This window comes from Bos mutus, chromosome 13, assembly GCF_027580195.1.
Source record: "Bos mutus isolate GX-2022 chromosome 13, NWIPB_WYAK_1.1, whole genome shotgun sequence".
Classification (NCBI taxonomy): Eukaryota; Metazoa; Chordata; class Mammalia; order Artiodactyla; family Bovidae; genus Bos; species Bos mutus.
The window spans coordinates 27,575,820-27,593,463 of record NC_091629.1 but is presented as its reverse complement, the minus strand read 5'-3'; the positions used below and the strand labels follow the sequence as shown (position 1 = coordinate 27,593,463).

At 51.5% G+C, this 17,644-nt stretch overlaps 1 protein-coding gene across 1 annotated transcript; it reads left to right on the top strand.

Moving 5' to 3' along the window:
* The first annotated feature begins 9,384 nt into the window (after positions 1–9,384).
* Positions 9,385–17,138, top strand: VSX1 (visual system homeobox 1). Its single transcript, XM_070382075.1, has 5 exons — positions 9,385–9,808; positions 12,143–12,221; positions 12,796–12,919; positions 15,352–15,532; positions 16,849–17,138. The coding sequence occupies exons 1-5, from the start codon at positions 9,385–9,387 to the stop codon at positions 17,136–17,138; spliced, it is 1,098 nt and encodes a 365-aa protein (XP_070238176.1).
* The last annotated feature ends 506 nt before the right edge of the window (positions 17,139–17,644 follow it).

The window sequence follows — 17,644 nt, the reverse complement described above, 5'->3', positions numbered from 1 at the left end:
CAGTTTTCTCACTCTCCCCTTCTTAAAGTGTCTATTTGGGAGACACAGTGGCTTTGCATCATTTCTCAAACCTTTGGAAAGTAGATAAGTCTCCCCAGGGACTAGAAAAACTCAACTGTAAAATGCAGACACTTCTGTTGGGTCCCACTTGAAATTCAGAGTTGATGTAGCAGCATATCTTAAGGTGTAACCATTTGTTTTTCTGGAGATAAGGAAGCTTTATTATTCTTTTCAGAGGAGGTCAGTTAAGTAAACAAATAGCTGTCTTGATTCCCCCATGGACTTTGAGTCTCTATGCTGTATAAATTGTGTGGGATTTTATTCTGACTTTGTAGTCTCTTTCAAGCTACTTACACACTTGTGTTCTGTTAGCTTGTCCCCCAGTGAATCAGTTATCTTTCTTTCTCTTTCTCTGTGTTGGTTGGATTTTTACTTCCCTAACATGAGACAACTAGAATCAGTTTCTCCCTTAGAAGCAGATACCCTTGAATAAAAATACTATGGCAACTCTATGCCCACAAGCTTGATAACACAGATGAAATGGATCAATTTTTTGAAAGGCACAACTTGCCAAAATTTCTGTGAGAAGAAATAAACAACCTGAATTGGCCTGTACCTGTCAAATAATTAAGTGGGCAATCCATATCCTTCCCAAACAAAAAGGAACAGGCCCAAATGGGTTCACTGTGAACATTTAAAGAGGAATGGACACTAATTCTCTTCCATCTCTTTCAGAAAATAGAAGCAGGGGGAATACTCTTCCTAACTCATTTCCAGCATCACCCTACTAACTTAATGGTGGAGTCATAGTCATAGTGCAGTTGCTCAGTTGTGTCCAACTCTGCGACCCCATGGACTGCAGCATGCCAGGCCTCCCTGTCTATCACAAACTCCCAGAGTTTACTCAAACTCAAGTCCACTGAGTCGGTGACACCATCCAACCATCTCATCCTCTGTCATCCCCTTTTCCTCCTGCCTTCAATCTTTCCCAGCATCAGGGTCTTTTCAAATGAGTCAGTTCTTCACATCAGGTGGCCAAAGTATTGGAGTTTTAGCTTCAGCATCAGTCCTTCCAATGAATATTCAGGACTGATTTCCTTTAGGATGGACTGGTTGGATCTCCTTGCAGTCCAAGAGACTCTCAATGGTCTTCTCCAACACCGAAGTTCAAAAGTATCAATTCTTCAGTGTTCAGCTTTCTTTATAGTCCAGCTCTCACATCCATACCGGAGAAGGCAATGGCACCCCACTCCAGTACTCTTGCCTGGAAAATCCCATGGATGGAGCAGCCTGGTGGGCTGCAGTCCATGGGGTCGCTAAGAGTCAGACACGACTGAGGGACTTCCCTTTCACTTTTCACTTTCATGCATTGGAGAAGGAAATGGCAACTCACTCCGGTGTTCTTGCCTGGAGAATCCCAGGGACGGTGGAGCCTGGTGGGCTGCCGTCTATGGGGTCGCACAGAGTCAGACATGACTGAAGCGACTTAGCAGCAGCAGCAGCAGCAGCACATCCATACATGACTACTGGGAAAACCATAGCTTTGACTAGACGGACCTTTACTGGCAAAGTAATGTCTCTGCTTTTTAATATGCTGTCTAGGTTTGTCATAGCTTTTCTTCCAAGGAATAAGCGTCTTTTAATTTCATGGCTGCAGTCACTATGCAGTGATTTTGGAGCCTCCCAAAATAGTCTGTCACTGTTTCCACTGTTTCCCGATCTATTTGCCATGAAGTGATGGGAGGAGTAGTAATACTAAAAAGGATAAAATCTGTTAATTTTTCCCAACAAAGGAAATGCAGGGGACCTGGGGCCGAGAACTCACAGTGGGCAGCCAGGAGGCAAGGAGTGTCCCTCTGATCGAGGGCCAGAGGACCAGGAGCAGAGAGAGCTGGGAGGGCTCTGTCGGTTGGGCAGTTGAAAGCCTGGCCTGTAACCGCGCTTGAGGAACGCTGTGTCCCAGAGGTCGCCCTTTCCTCTGAACAGACGCATCTCTGTTGTGCTGAGGAAGCGGTTCAGCTAACGCCGGTGCCCCGACGAGGACCGAGGACTGTCCGGACTTTGAGTCGTGCCTTCTCCCTTCCCAGTCCCTCCTCCACTGTTAGTAAAGATCGCCCGTCTGGGGCAGTGAGTGCGGTTCTGCACTCGGACCGCTCGCCCAGTGCGCGGCCAGGCCCCGGAGGTCACCGCGTGCGCCCCCGCCTGCCTCGGCCTCCGCTGGTGGAGACCCGGCGCGAACCAAACACAGTCCCAGGGAGGCGGCCCCGCGCACACATCTCCACATCTTCCATCTTCCGCTGGAAGCCATGAGCCACACAGCCTTGTACAGAGACAGAAGGCAGGCATCAAGCGCACAGCCCAGCTCTGTGAGCGGAGGGCGGGTAGCCCGGCTGGACTGCGGTTTTGAAGTGTGTGTTGGGTGGTCCTTCCGGCCCCTCCAGCCTTAGGGGTACTCAGGAGGAGCTCTCAGTCCACCTTCCTCAGACTCGGCCCTGGCAGTGGGGGAGGGGAGGGGGGACGGGAAGGGGAGAGGACCGGAGGGGAGGAGTACTTAGGATACCTGGCGGAGGCGGGGGCGGGGCGGGGGGGGGCAGCGGAGGAGGGGGGAGCGGGGCGGGAGGGGAGCCCCTTGGCGGAATCCTTTCCTCCGCAAATCTGGGCGGTGCGCTGAGTATCCGGCCCACAGGCGCCAGGAAGGCCTTGGTTTTGTGGAGTTCACCGGCTGAAACTCCAATACTTTGGCCACCTGATGTGAAGAACTGACTCACTGGCAAAGATCCTGATGCTGGGAAAGACTGAAGGCAGGAGGAGAAGGGGACGACAGAGGATGAGATGGTTGGATGGCATCACTGATTCAATGGCCAGGAGTCTGAGTAAATTCCGGGAGTTGGTGGTGGACAGGGAAGCCTGGCATGCTGCAGTCCATGGGGTCGCAAAGAGTCAGGACACGACTTAGCAACTGAACTGAAGTGAACGGACTGTCCAGGAGTGGGTCCCCTCCCCTCCAAAGCAGACCCCGAGACAAGGATCGGGTGAACTAGTTCGTCTGGAAGGTAAAAGGAGGCACCCCTGATGAGAAAGCTCTGATAACTGAGTGGGATTTGTGGGTCCTCTCCTGATCAGGCCCTTAGGGCAACTGTGCGGAGCCCACTTCAGCCCCAGGGGACAAGGATGCTGAGGTATTGGCCCACCAACTCCCAAACACCCATGGAGAGTGGCTGCTGGGGGCTTACCTCCCCAGGCCCCCAGGCCTGGCTGCTGCACTCTGGGGCCTATGAACATCGTCAAGCACAGGGGTGGGTTGATGGGAAACCAGCAGACAGTGCCAGCATGGGCATCTCATAAGGGGGCCAGGTAAAGCACAGTAAACCAGCAGGCAAAGGAGTGATTACAGTTGTAGGGGGTGCCTTTGGGGGAGCAGGTGGGAGCGAGTGCAGTGGAGGAAGGAGGACCTCCTTCTAGTGGGAGACGCTGTGTCCAACGGGGAACTTGCAGCCCCACCTCCCTGGGAGAATCCTTCTCACCCTGGCCAAGAGTGACTACATGTGAGTCAGGATGGTGATTGTGTGTTCAGTCACTGACAACGGGCTAACAACACGCTGTTTACTATTAGACAGGTTTCTCAATTGCCAGTAGATGACCGAATGCTTGACACCGGAAAGTCACCCACAGCTCCCACCTGCCCTTAGTGACCTCTCCCCATAATCTTTTGGCTGACATGGCTGATGTCATGCCTCCCCCGCCCCATGTCCAAGAAACACACCTGTTTCCATCTGCTGGTCCCTATGCCCCTGTGGGGGCTACACAGACGTTTCTGGATTCTCTGCTCAGGGATTTCTCAATCCGTGTTCGGGGCTGTATTGTCTCCTGAGTTCTACCGACCTGGGATTCCTGGTGGAGCAAATGGGACTTGAGGAGTGTGGCCATGACCTGTTTTGAGGGGCTGAAGTGAGGGAGGAGCTGAGGAGGCGGGGATGAAGAGGAAAGAGGACAGACATGGGAGGAGTAAGGGCAGAGAGAAGGAAAATACACTTCTAGGGGGCCAAAGAGTTACCTGGTTCCCTACCTGGGATTTCCCTGTTAATCTTAGGACCTAAAGAGAAGAGCTGGAGCATGGGCACCAGAGCCTCCTGCAGAAAACTGCCTGACTCTGTCAGCTTGATCCCTGGAGGAGCGAGTCCCCTGGGAAGGGGCATGGCCCTCCATTGCCTAGACCTGGGCCCTCCAGGAAGGGGTGGTGGGAGGTTAGTGGTTGACGAAATCTCATGGTGGCCTTGGGGCTGTGTGATGCTTTGCTCTCAGAACTCTTCCCAGGGTTCCCCCTAGTCCTTCAGTCCACACAACCCCAGCCCTCTCTGAGGTCACATGGATTCACATAATGATTGGCAGGTGAGGGAGTTTCAGAAACCAGGAGAAAGAGGATGTTTACTTCACACCTCTCTTCGAAAATAAACCAAAGGCAGCCATGAAGTATGGATTGAAAGTGTGTGTCTGGAAGGGACAAAAGCCTTTGAAAATGATGTCCTAAATGCATATTTGATGATACACAAAGTTGGGATCTATGTTAAGTAATAAGGCACATTATAAGTGAATTAACAGATGAGAAAAAAAAAAAAACCTGCCTCGAGCCCATGGCACCAGGCACTGACAGCACCTGGAGCAATGCAAGATTGAGGGCTTCACAGGACATTAAAGACAAGTCCAATGCTAAAGCTCAGACAAATGTAGGGAACTCCGGACATTGTCGTGTCCCCCATCGTGACTTAGCTGCTTCCAGTGTGACAGTCAGGTTTGGGTCTGGACCTCTCTACTCCCTGCCAGCCTCATTACAGCTCTGCCCTAGTTTCCTCAACCACAAAATGGGGATAGTAATAGCCTTGCTCATTAGAGTTATCACAAGTATTACATTAATTGACATGTGTCAAGCACTTAGCACAGCACCTGGCCCAGAAGAGATTTTTCTAGCCGGAGGAAGGGAATCTGGGAAGGACTCAGCCAGAGGAACCCTTTGGACAGGGCTTCCATGGCAGGGGTCACGATAGCTGTGGAATAAAGATGGATTTGTGGGGCATGGCAGGGCACAGAGAAGGTGGGGGAGATGCCAGAGATGGAAGCCAAGTGCCCAAGACAGGGCTCTTGGATGCAAACCACATCCAGCCAACTCATGCTCCAGAGACGTTTACAGGATGGCATCACTGTTTTCTTTTTTTCCAGAATAATGGAAGGTTGGAGAGAAAGAGTAGGGCCATGGCAGGCCAGGCCAAATTATGCAGGAAACAGTGAGGGGGCGCCAGGGAGCCCAGAGTAGCCACTGGGCACTCACCGCTGCTGCTGTACAAAACCCAGACTGGGCTCTGAGCCCCTGGACAAGCGTTTATCTGGGAGGAGACTTCAGGCAACACCCGTAGGGGAGTGTGACAGTGAGATGGAGCCGGTGTCTAGAAGCAGAGCTACAAACCTGGCCTGGATGCATGAGCTTTATGGAGGGAGGCAGAAGGCAGTAGTGAGGGGGCCAGAGAGGAGGGAAAGGGTAGACATGGATGAACACTTGGGTCCAGTTAAGCCTTGGCCTGACCTGTGAGTGGAGAAGGGTTTGAAGCAGAGATAGCTCTGCAGAATCGTTCCTCTGAGAGCAAGGGGGCAGCCTTGTACCACTGTCATTTCAGCCGATCAACCGCTGTGTACGTGGGTGTGCCTGTGGGTGGTGTGGCTCGGATTAGAGGATTTTGTCAGCAGAGGATGGTTCTCCTGACTAGGGGCAAGAGCCTGCACTGGAGTGGGGTGTGGGGCGGGGGACTGAGTGGTGTGGGGTAGGGGAGGCTCAAGAGCTCTGGAAAGGGGCAACCACAGCACTTAGGAAGAAAGCAATTTGGGATGTGATAATTAGTGATAAGGGGGTCCCAGGTAGCTCAATGGGTAAAGAATCTGCCTGGAATGCAGGAAATGCAGGCAGACTCCAGTTCCATGTTTGGATGGGAAAGATCCCCTGGAGGAGGACATGACGACCCATTCCAGCAGTCTTGCCTGGAGAATTCCAGGGACAAAGCCAAGCGGGCTACAGTCCACGTGGTCGCAAAGAGTCGGACACAACTGAAGCGACTGACCATGCACAATTAGTGATAACTGGTGCAGACTCAGCTGGGGGCTTCTGGGAGGCCTGAGTTATCCCACCGAACACCTGGGGTGGTGTTTATACTCCAACTCCTGCTGTCTTTGGTCCTGGACTTCTCAGGGCATGTCACCCCTTGGTATTTTTGGCCAGCAGACTGTAGAGACCAGAGAAAGCCCGCAGGCAAAGATGTGGGGCCTGGGCACTAGAGGAACTGCAGGCTGCAGGCAGAATGGTCAGGGCACAGATGTGAAGAGGGCCAAACAGCGTCGACTACAACAGCCATTAAAGGCGACCAAAAAAAACCCGCAAAGAAGAAGGAGGAGACAGGGGCAGGAGGAAAATTCAGAGGAGCAGAGCCCTAGGACATCTTGGTGTAGATACAGAGATGCTCTTTATTCCCGCCGTGGGAATCCCTCCTCCTAGCGCAGCTGGGCTTTATACTTGCAGCCTGGTGAGGGGGCGGCTCCCCAAAGCCTGAGACTGGTTTCCCTGAGCCACATACATCCGGGCCAGCCTCTCGGCCTGGTGTGGGCAAGAGCCCGGACGCCTCCAGGCAGGCGGAGAGAGGGAAGTAGAGCGCACGTTGGTGGCTGGCCACAGACAGCGTCTGGAAACCTTCCCTGGAAAATAATGAGCGGAGAAACCTTTACTGATTAGTTAAATCCTAGATAATCCTGGTTGATGAAGGCAGACCCGGACCCCTTAACGGATTTAGGGTTTCAAAAACCGACTTGGTGGGGGGGTGACCCAGGCGAGGACGATGGAGCGGGCTCTGGCTCTCTCCGCAGATTCGTCTATGTTGGGAGGGGGCTGGGAGGCGCTTCCCTTCCACCGTTTCCCAATGCTGTCGCCGCCGAACATTATCTGGATTCAAGGCACCCGCCAGGACGCCGGGGGACAGTGCAATGTGGGTGGGCTCAGGGCCAGCTCGCTCCCTCCACGTCTCCTGAAACTCTGGGCGCGCTTCCCTCACTGCGCCAACTTTGGGCGGAGCGCTAGACGCGATCCCCAGGGGCTGCGGCCCTAGCAGACCCACGATCCCACGCAATGTCTGCGGGTGGAATAGGGGCGCAGATTAGCGTGGCGGGATTGCCCGCCCCCGCAGCGCCCCCGCAGCCACCGTGCGGCGGAAAGGGAAGCGCCCAGGGCTCAGCTCTCCCTGCATCCTGGTCCCTCCCGCGAGCCCCTTCTTGTAGGTGGGGCCAGAGCCGGCGGCAGTGACTCTTCCGTCCAGGAATTCCAAGATCTCCTTATAACTCCCACCCCGAGTCTTTCCTTTGCTTCGCTTTGCTTTCTCGATTTCTCTCTGCGTGTCCGGTGTGAGCGGGTTAATACACCTCAATTTCTCTCATCTGCAAAATGGGTTTTGTAATATCCTTCCTAAGGGGTTGGAAACTAGTGTGCTGTTGGCACTCAGTGGCGGTCGAAATTGGGCTCCTTTCGGCCGGGCTTTTGGTACCCCGGGGATCCCTGGCCATCTATTCGAGGCCTGCTCTGGTAGGGACTGGGGGACAGAAACTTCGAGACCCCGGCCCAGGCCAGCGGGCGCCGTCGGCCCTCCAAGCTGCAGACAGGGTGCACACACGTCCGTCTCTGAGACCAGCCCCTGCGAAGGCCCCAGGACCGGCGACCTCAAGGCCGGTTGTCCCGCCTTCCTGCCCGGGATGTCTGCAGTTGTGTGCATCTTTAGCAGTCTTCCTTAACTGCGGCCCCAAATCCTGATTTACGAACTCCTGCTCTGCCCGGCCGAGAGCCAGAGCATCGTGGTTGGATCTTGTACCCCCAACACTTTCCCCTAAACCCAGAGATAAACTTGGGGAGAAATTCCTGGCAGAGCCCAAAACGACGCTGGTCCCTAAAGACACCCCCAGCCCCGAGCGACTCAAAAGACAATTATCCTAAAGGAAAGTTATGGTTTTGCTAATCTCAGGAACAGCTTGCGAGGGGGAGATTTGGGTCTTCTTTTAATAATGAAAAGTTAATGCGCAGCCTTTTGTAATTATCTTTATCGGAAGCCCCTCGCTTAATCCTGGGGTTTGCAGAAGACCCACCCGGGGACGCAGAATTTGCCGGGTTCAGCTCCAGCTCGGGATCCTTCCCGGCTCCGGCTCGGCTCGGCTCGAGCTCGGGCTCGGCTCGGGCTACGCTGGGGGGTGCGCGCAGAGACCCACCGGGCGCCCACGCTGCGTTGGGAGAGCTGCCGCACCCGCCGCTCGCCCTCTCAAGGGCTGCACAGAGAGGTTCGGCTTCCCAGATCCCGGGTTTGAGAAGGATGGACTCCGAGCGATTCGGGTTAGGTGGGCTGGGATTTTCCGAGTGGGAACCAGGAGAGGTTTACCCACGTGCTGCGTTTCGAGACAACTTTTACAAATAAGGGCGCTTCACGTGAAAATCAGGCTTTCTTCGAAAAATTATAAAATCTGACAATAATTTGCTAGCTTCTGTGTAGGGTGGGTCCCAGTAGACACGCCCTATTTTCCAACTTACCTTCCCCATTTAGGGCTCGCCAGATAATATACTGGTATATACTTATAATTTAAAAATTCACTGTTCATCTGAAATTTCGATTTCACTGGACCTCCTGTAATGCAATTTGCTAAACGTGGCTTCCTTGCCCTGGGCCGGGCCAGTCCGCTCAGGCCTGTCTCTACTTCTCCAGCTCCCGTGAATTTTGCGACCCCGGATAGTCCGGCCGCTAGACCGCTGGGGTGGGTTTGGCTAGAGGTGGAGTAGGCACGGATTAAATAAATGTTTTCCACTCCTTTCCCCTTGGGGATTTTCAGGGAAGGCCTTGGCTCAGGCGGTGGCTTTGGAGGGCTGGCGGGGTTCATATTGGTGGTAGTGGGGAGAGTGTGGCTGGGAACGGAGTCTTGGTCTTAATGGGCGACTGGATGCGGGGAGGGCGGCTCCGCGCTGGGCCTCCACCGGGGAATCCACCCGGAAGGGGAGACAAGACTCCGAAGGAATCTGGAACTTTCGGCGTTTAGAGGTTTAGGGAGGGGACGACTCCCGCCGAGAACCGGCGTGGGGTTGGTAGCGGGGATGACTGGAGAGGAGAGAGGGTGCTGATGGAGGGGACCGCAGCTGGGAGGGCGGCGACCGAAGGGAGGGGGGCAGGTGGCGTCCCCATGTCGCGGGGTCCCGGGCATGACGCGTCCGCGCCGCGCTGATTGGAGCCCTCCGGGCGCCCAATTGTATAAAGCGCTCTCAGAGCTGCGCCCCCTCCGCGAAAGTGACGGACCAGAGGGCCCAGCCTCGCTGCCAGAGAAGCCATGACCGGCAGAGACGCGCTTTCCGACGGGCGTGCCAGAAGCAGGGCGCTGGTGCCCGGAGGCCCGTCCACCGGCTCGCGACCCCGGGGCTTCGCCATCACCGACCTGCTGGGCCTGGAGGCCGAGCTGCCCGCACCTGAGGGCCCCGGGCCGGGATCTGGGTGCGAAGGCCCGGAAGCCGCGCCCCGCGCGGGCCCAGGACTCGGAGGCTCCTGCCCGGCACGCGGAGCCCTTCCGTTGGGCCTCGGCCTCCTCTGCGGTTTCGGCGCGCAGCCCCCTGCGGCTGCCCGGGCACCCTGCCTGCTCCTCGCCGACGTGCCCTTCCTGCCGCCCGAGGGGCCTGAGCCCCTCGCCCCGCGCTTCCCCGGCGGCCCACCGCCCTCGGCCGCCCGCCAGAAACGTAGCGAGAGCGTGTCGACGTCCGGTAAGGAGGCCAGTCCGCGCCCCTACTGTCTCTTCCCTCAGCTCGGGTGGGCAGAGTGACATTCTGGCCGCCCTGTCGGGCCCCACCCCAGTCCCCCAGATCTACAGAAGTGGGGACCCCAGAGCGCAGCCGCGCCGGGAGGCGCATTCTCGCACCCGCACCCTCTGCCACCCCTCCCTCCCCGCCCCCCGCCCTGGCCTCTCCTCTGGGCTTGGTCGCCGCCACCCCGCGGACACCACCACCCGATCCGGACCCGCCCTGGGGTCTCGGCGACCCAGCCTGCGGGGGACACTTGCCGCCACGCGGGGTTCGGCCTCTGGGTGCCGCAGGGGTCGGGAAACCTGGGTGGGCCTGCCTCGTTCATCAGCGGCACGGAACCCGGTACCCGCCGGCTCCAGGAGGGATTAGACGAATTGATTGACGGATTGACAGGCCCTTGACAAGCGCGGGGCGGAGGCCTGGATCTGTCCTCCTCCGGGTGCTGAAGAGCGAGTTTGGGCACCCCGCTTCTCCCTTACTCCCTGCACCGAAGAAGCGAGCTCGCCCATCTTACAGCAGCTGTGCCCAGATCCTCAGAGAAGTCGGTACGGACTGTGGGGGAAAGTGGGGAGCAGTGGAAATCGACAAAGACAGGACGGAGAAGTCGAGAGGTTTGGGGCATGGGGGAAGAGAACGGAGAATTTCAGCAGAGTTCGAGGGAGAACAGCTATGTGATAGTAAACCGCAGAGCTGAGCATCCAGGAGGCTGAATGCAGAAACTGCGCTGGTCTCCACTGCTGATTCAAGGAAGCAGGCGCGGTCAGCAGACACCCACTCTGAGAGGACTTTATTTCATGAGTGTCTACTAGGTGCCAAGTTGCTTTGGTCCTGTCCGGCTCTTTGAGACCTGATGGATGGTAGCCCGCCAGGCTCCTCTGTCCATGGGATTCTCCAGGCAGGAATACTGGAGTGAGTTGCCATGCCCTCCTCCAGGGGATCTTCCCAACCCAGGGATGGAACCTGCATCTCTTGTGTCTCCAGCATTGGCAGGGGGGTTCATTACCACCAGTATCTAGCAAATAACCGCCCCCTCTATTAGTTGTCTCACTAAAAATGCAGGCACCGATTTCATACTGTGGATTTTTTTTCCCTGTGAGGACCCATAAAGCTAAGGCAAAATACAACCATATCCTAGCCAATGAGAGTATTTCTCAAGACCAAGACCACTACTGTCTTGAGGAAACGTAATGTGACTGCGAGTGTAATGAAAGTTTCTTAGAGCCACAATAAAAAGGAAAATAAATAGGTGAAACAGATTTAAATACTATGTCTCATTTAATCCAATACCTACAAAATATTTTCATTTTATGTGTTACCGATATAAGAGTTATTAATATTTTACTCTGGGGGGGGGGTCTATTGTCTTCAGTCCATTGGATATTTCACGCTCACAGCTGGTCTCAATTTAGACTGGCTCCATAACCTTATGTATTTAATTACATCAGATTGGAGTGCACAGATAGTATAATATCATAATCCAATTTTCTGGTGAACTCATTGATGTAGGAGTAAAACTGATATTATTTTACTACTTTTGCTTTTATTAATTTACATTTAGTATTTTGAAACATATATGCTTTTTAACAACAAACCTGACCGTAGTTTGGTCTTCTAAACTTTCTTTCAGCCTAAATCTTTTGATATAATGGATTTCAAAAGATAAAGCATAGTGGAGTGGGTTAAAATTTTTGATGTGCATCTGTGAATCATCTGGGCACCCTTGCCAAGAATGAGTTTCCCAGGTCCCACTTTCAGAGATTTGAAATTGGTACAGCAGGGCAGGGGGCCAGCTCTGAGGAGGGTTTTGATGTCACAAACCTCAGTCTTCCCCTTGAGAAGTGTTGGCGTAATGGCTAAGATGAGGAATGTGAGATGGAAGCAGAAGGAAGGGTATGAATTTGGAAGCTGAAAGGAACAGGAAATGCAATTAGTGTTCAAGTAGCTTAAGCTTCACACACATCTGGGGTTTGAATTCCAACTTCACTGTTGACAACCTTTGTGATCTTGGACAAGTTAATCTCTCTGTACCTTGGTTTCCTCCTCTGTAAAAAGAGGATAATAATAGCAGCTGTCATGGAGTTTTTTTAATTTATGAAGAATAATGTTGATATGCATGGGCAGTCGGCTAAGTGCAGCACTTGGAATACATCATCAGATGTGAAAACTATGATCTTGTCTTGTTAAATATTCACATCCCTGACAAGTTCATAGCTTCAATCCTCAAATTAAAATCCAGAGGGCAAAATGAAAAATGTGCTCACCTCTAAAGTCCTCTTCCTCTCCCTGTGCTAACAGATGAAGACAGCCCTTCTGAAGACAGGAGTGACCGGAAGGCGTCCCCAGCCCCCAGCAAAAGGAAGAAGAGGAGGCACAGGTACTAAGATCCCACATGGCATTCCCTACCCCACCTTCCTTGAGACCCTGTGCCTGAGAAGGTCTGGTCCTGCCTTGGGATGGCATGGGAAAGGACACAGTAGCCATCTGGGAATGTAATTCTGCCATTCCTGGGGGCTGCAGGTCAGTCTTTGTAGCATTTTACTAATGATGATGATTATTTTAAAAAGTTTTTTGCCACACCGTGTGGGATCTTGGTTCCTCAACCAGGAATGGAACCCCCTGCATTGGAAGCAGAGTCTTAACCACAAGACTGCCAGAGCACTTTGAGCACAGCACTATTAGACCCTGGAGCATTTTGAAGACACAATTTTGTGGGCCTTAAAATAGGTCTTCTTAAAATGAGTTGCTAGAATTTATTGAGGAGAGAAAAAAGGTCCTAAAGAGCTCTGTTTTGCTTGAACCAAACTATGAACTTCCCAGAGGCTACTCATTTGGAGACGGGGCGCCCAGCTCTCATGAGGTGGGCAGAGGTGGGGAGCAGGCACGGGGTCCTCTGAGGCTGGGAAGCCTGGCTGCCTCCTGTGGTCATGTGCCCATGTGCCTCCCTGCAGGACCGTTTTCACTGCCCACCAACTGGAAGAGCTGGAGAAGGCCTTCAGTGAGGCCCACTACCCTGATGTGTATGCCCGGGAAATGCTGGCCATGAAGACTGAACTCCCCGAAGACCGAATACAGGTGCAGGGGCCCCCTCTCCTCCCAAAGATACCCAGAGACCACGCTGTTCTCACACGCAGTGAATCAGCCCACAGCCACCTCTAAACAGCCCCCCCATCCACAAACTGAGGGTCACTTAGATGCCAGAGTCTTCCTTTGTGTTCATTTAGAGAGGATGACCCCTGTAGCTGCCCAGCCTTTTTACCTTTTATTAAATCATTCTTAAAAATTATACAGTTTGTGCCACATGTAGAAATTATGTAAAGATATCAATGAAAAAAATGACTATCCATCCACGGCAAGCCTCAAAGAAACCAGTGTAAGTAGCTGATGAGGACTTTCTGCACACCAGCCCCATGCCATATACACACTTGGCCCTGAAATACACACTCACATACACACAGAAGACTGGTCTTTGTCTTCACGTTAAGCCATCTTATGTCTGACAGCACATCCTCTCCAAGTCAGAAGACATGCCACTCACTCAAGTTTTATTTTAATTAAAAAATATATTTATTTATTTTAATTGGTGGATAATTACTTTATAATACTGTGGTGATTTTTGCTATACATTGACATGAGTCAACCATGGGTGTACATGTGTTCCCCATTCTGAAGCCCCCTCCCCCTCCCTCCCCACCCCATCCCTCTGGGTTGTCCCAGAGCACTGGCTTTGGATGCCCTGCTTCATGCATCAAACTTACATTGGTCATTTATTTTACATATGATAATGTACATGTTTCAGTGTTATTCTCTCATATCATCCCACCCTCGCCTTCTCCCTATAGTCCAGTAGTCTGTTCTTTACAGCTATGTCTCTTTTGCTGCCTTGCATATAGGATTGTCATTACCATCTTTCTAAATTCCATATATACATGTTAATATACTGTATTGGTGTTTTTTTTTCCCCCTATTTTCTTTTATTTATTTATTTTTTACTTTACAATATTGTATTGGTTTTGCCATACATCAACATGCATCCGCCACGGGTGTACATGTGTTCCCTATCCTGAACCCCCCTCCCACCTCTCTCCCCATACCATCCCTCTGGGTCATCCTAGTGCACCATCCCCAAGCTTCCTGTATCCTGCATCGAACCTGGACTGGCGATTCATTTCTTATATGATATTATACATGTTTCAATGCCATTGTCCCAAATCATCCCCCCTCCCTCTCCCACAGAGTCCAAAAGACTGTTCTATACATCTGTGTCTCTTTTGCTGTCTCACATACAGGGTTGTCATTACCATCTTTCTAAATTCCATATATATGTGTTAGTATACTGTATTGGTGTTTTTCTTTCTGGCTTACTTCACTGTGTATAATAGGCTCCAGTTTCATCCACCTCATTAGAACTGATTCAAATGTATTCTTTTTAATGGCTGAGTAATACTCCATTGTGTATATGTACCACAGCTTTCTTATCCATTCATCTGCTGATGGACATCTAGGTTGCTTCCATGTCCTGGTTATTATAAACAGTGCTGCGATGAACATTGGGTACATGTGTCTCTTTCAATTCTGGATTCCTCAGTGTGTATGCCCAGCAGTGGGATTTCTGGGTCATATGGCAGTTCTATTTCCAGTTTTTTAAGGAATCCCCACACTGTTCTCCATAGTGGCTGTACTAGTTTGCATTCCCACCAACAGTGTAAGAGGCTTCCCTTTTCTCCACACCCTCTCCAGCATTTATTGCTTGTAGATTTTTGGACTGCAGCCATTCTGACTGGTGTGAAATGGTATCTCATTGTGGTTTTGATTTGCATTTCTCTGATAATGAGTGATGTTGTTTTCCTGTGTCTATTAGCCCTCTGTATGTCTTCTTTGGAGAAATGCTATTTAGTTCTTTGGCCCACTTTTTGATTGGGTTGTTTGTTTTTCTAGTTTTGAGCTGCATGAGCTGCTTGTATATTTTGGAGATTAGTTTTTTGTCAGTTGTTTCATTTGCTATTATCTTCTCCCATTCTGAAGGCTGCCTTTTTACCTTGCTTATAGTATCCTTCATTGTGCAAAATCTTTTACATTTAATTAGGTCCCTATTGTTTATTTTTGTTTTTATTTCCATTACTCTGGGAGGTGGGTCATAGAAGATCTTGCTGTGATTTATGTCAGAGTCACTCACTCTTTTTAAATAATATTTGACACTAATCTTTTGTTAAGATAAAACAGTCCAACAACTGAGGTTAGAAGGGACCATTGCTTGGTGAACATTCCCATCAGAGTAAAAACTGGCTTCTTTGCACAGTGTGGGATACTCTGATTTTGTCTTGTCATCCTTCACTCCATGGAAACTTTGGTAGAAATTGATCCGGATCACCTAGTACTACCAGTCCTGTGAGCTGTGAGACAGGCCAGGTGCTCCCAGAGAGGGTAGCTGGCCCTTGCACCCCTCTGTGCTGGGGAGGGGGTCTCCTCCTATAAGCCTCTCTGCTTCCCCTCCCACCTCAATCTAGGTCTGGTTTCAAAACCGGCGGGCCAAGTGGCGGAAGCGAGAGAAGCGCTGGGGCGGCAGCAGCGTGATGGCCGAATATGGGCTCTACGGGGCGATGGTGCGCCACTGCATCCCGCTGCCTGACTCCGTCCTGGGCTCTGGGGAGGGCGGCCTGCTGGGCTCCTGCGCACCCTGGCTCCTGGGTAAGGAAGAGGGCCTTGTGGCCGCGCCGCACAGGCAATGTCCGGGGTCCCTATGATTGGAGGGCCACTGCCAAGCCAAGCAGTGTAAATTTACTCCGATTTTTAAATAATTACAAGGCTTGGACTCTAATCGGTTGCCTTTTCATTGGAACTGTGTAGGCAGTGTGTGGAGGTCCAGTCAGGCCCTGGTTCTCTGAGTGGAATGATACACATTCATTACGTGAAATATGTATTTCCAGTGTTGAGTACTGTCAACCACACAGTTCAGAGCTCATGGCAATAGGAAGCAAGATGGTGCAGGCAGTGAACCTACAGGCCGTTAACCACACGCACCCTGGACTCCAGAGGTCTGGTTCTTTGTCCCGGTTCAGCTGATAACAACCTGCAACATAGCTGTTCTGTCCCCTAGTTTTGTGCTAGAACTGTCTGCTCTGTTGGAGTTCAAGCTTTGAGGCTGGAATTTCTGAGAAGCTGGCATCCTTACTGGTCTGTTGGCTATTACCGGAGAACCATGGGCTTGGAGAAATGAGTTATAGACAGCATCCAGGCAAATTAGGTGGAGGAAAACACAAGGCAGAAAGTTAGGATTAGGGGGATGCTCGCAGGGGGCCAATTTTAGGCTGGGGAGGAGGAGGGTTTTTGTTCAGCGAAACTTTTTTGAACTCCTACCCACCTGAAACTATGCTGGGACTGAAGATATCAAGTTATCTTTGCCCTCAAGGACTGGAGAGCCTGAGAGGGAGCGCTGGGCAGGTCACCCGACCCACCCCTCCTAGCTTACATGGGCAGGTGGGGGGAGCTTACTGAGTCTGCAGGTCTGCGGCCTTACAGGAAAGTGGGCCTCAGGCTGCCAGACACCTGACTTTTTGAGAGAAGCTGGACATCTGGCTTTTGATGTAAATCTTTTGATTTTAAAATCTTGCCAACAAACTTTAAAATAAAAATTTAAAAACCACCACGTCATCCAAATAAGGCATTTGCCCTGGCTGTGCCCAGTGTACAAACCCTAATGTTGAGAGTTACCTACAAGACTCTCTGGTAGGCCCCAGACAGGCACCAGCAATGGAAATTCTAATGGGATTTAGAGAGCAATGACAAGGAAGAAATTTTACTTAATTGCTATATTTAAAGATTGGAGAAGGAAATGGCAACCCACTCCAGTATTCTTGCCTGGAGAACCCCATAGACAGAGGAGCCTGGTAGGCTACAGTCTATGGGGTCACGAAGAGTCAGACATGACTGAGTGACTAAGCACATATTTAAAGATATCTGTTTTTATTTATTTTCTTCTTCTTCTTTTTTTTTTTTTTTGCCAGGGATGCATAAAAAATCTGCAGGGACAATAAGGAAAGCAGAAAGTGAAGAAAAGCTGGCAAGACTCTGGGGCTCTGACCACCTCAAGGAAGGTTCTAGCCCCCATCAGGCGGGACCCCAGAGGGGCTTGGAGGAAGGCAGTCCTGTGAGCAGTGTGGAAGACGTGGTCATTGATCTCTCCAGCTCCACACGCCAGGAGACTGATAGAGCACAGCAGGGGGTCGGGGCCCAAGGACGTCCAGACTCTGAGGGGCTAGAGGGGCTCCAACCTGGGAAGGAGGGGGCCTTATGAGACCCTAGGCCTCTACCTGCAACACGCAAAGGCTGGAAATGTGCACATTCCTCACCAGCATTTTTCAGAAGACAAACGTTGTCCAAGACAAATGCTGTCAGCTGGATTTTCTTCTTCCTGTGTCAGGATAAAAGGCAATGTCACTTGCTTTAAGAAGACAAATGGTGACTCTTGGAACATTCCACTGCATTCTAGAATGGAAATCATTCCTTGAAGGCACGTGAATCAATTAATTAGATCTAATACTTGCATTCTCTTCTGTAGGTAGAACTTGAGGAGGGAGGATTTCAAGCCCCAAATGCATTCTCACTGCCAGACATTCTGAAGTTTGGTTTAGTAGACTGTGTGGATTCATAGGCTAAGTATGCTGTCCTTACACTGAATCAAAAAATACAGAAGTATTTAATCTACAGAGAATCATATATCTTCATAAACAGTGAAGACCTTGTGCAGCCCCCATATGATTGAAATATGATATTCTTACCTTGAACTTGGCTTTAGACATT

Bases quoted from the DNA above. Each gene is read 5' to 3' on its own strand.
- VSX1 (XM_070382075.1), top strand. From the start codon at position 9,385: ATGACCGGCAGAGACGCGCTTTCCGACGGGCGTGCCAGAAGCAGGGCG. The intron at 12,222-12,795 runs GTACTAAGATCC...GCCTCCCTGCAG, and splicing joins AGGAAGAAGAGGAGGCACAG to GACCGTTTTCACTGCCCACC. The intron at 12,920-15,351 runs GTGCAGGGGCCC...ACCTCAATCTAG, and splicing joins TCCCCGAAGACCGAATACAG to GTCTGGTTTCAAAACCGGCG.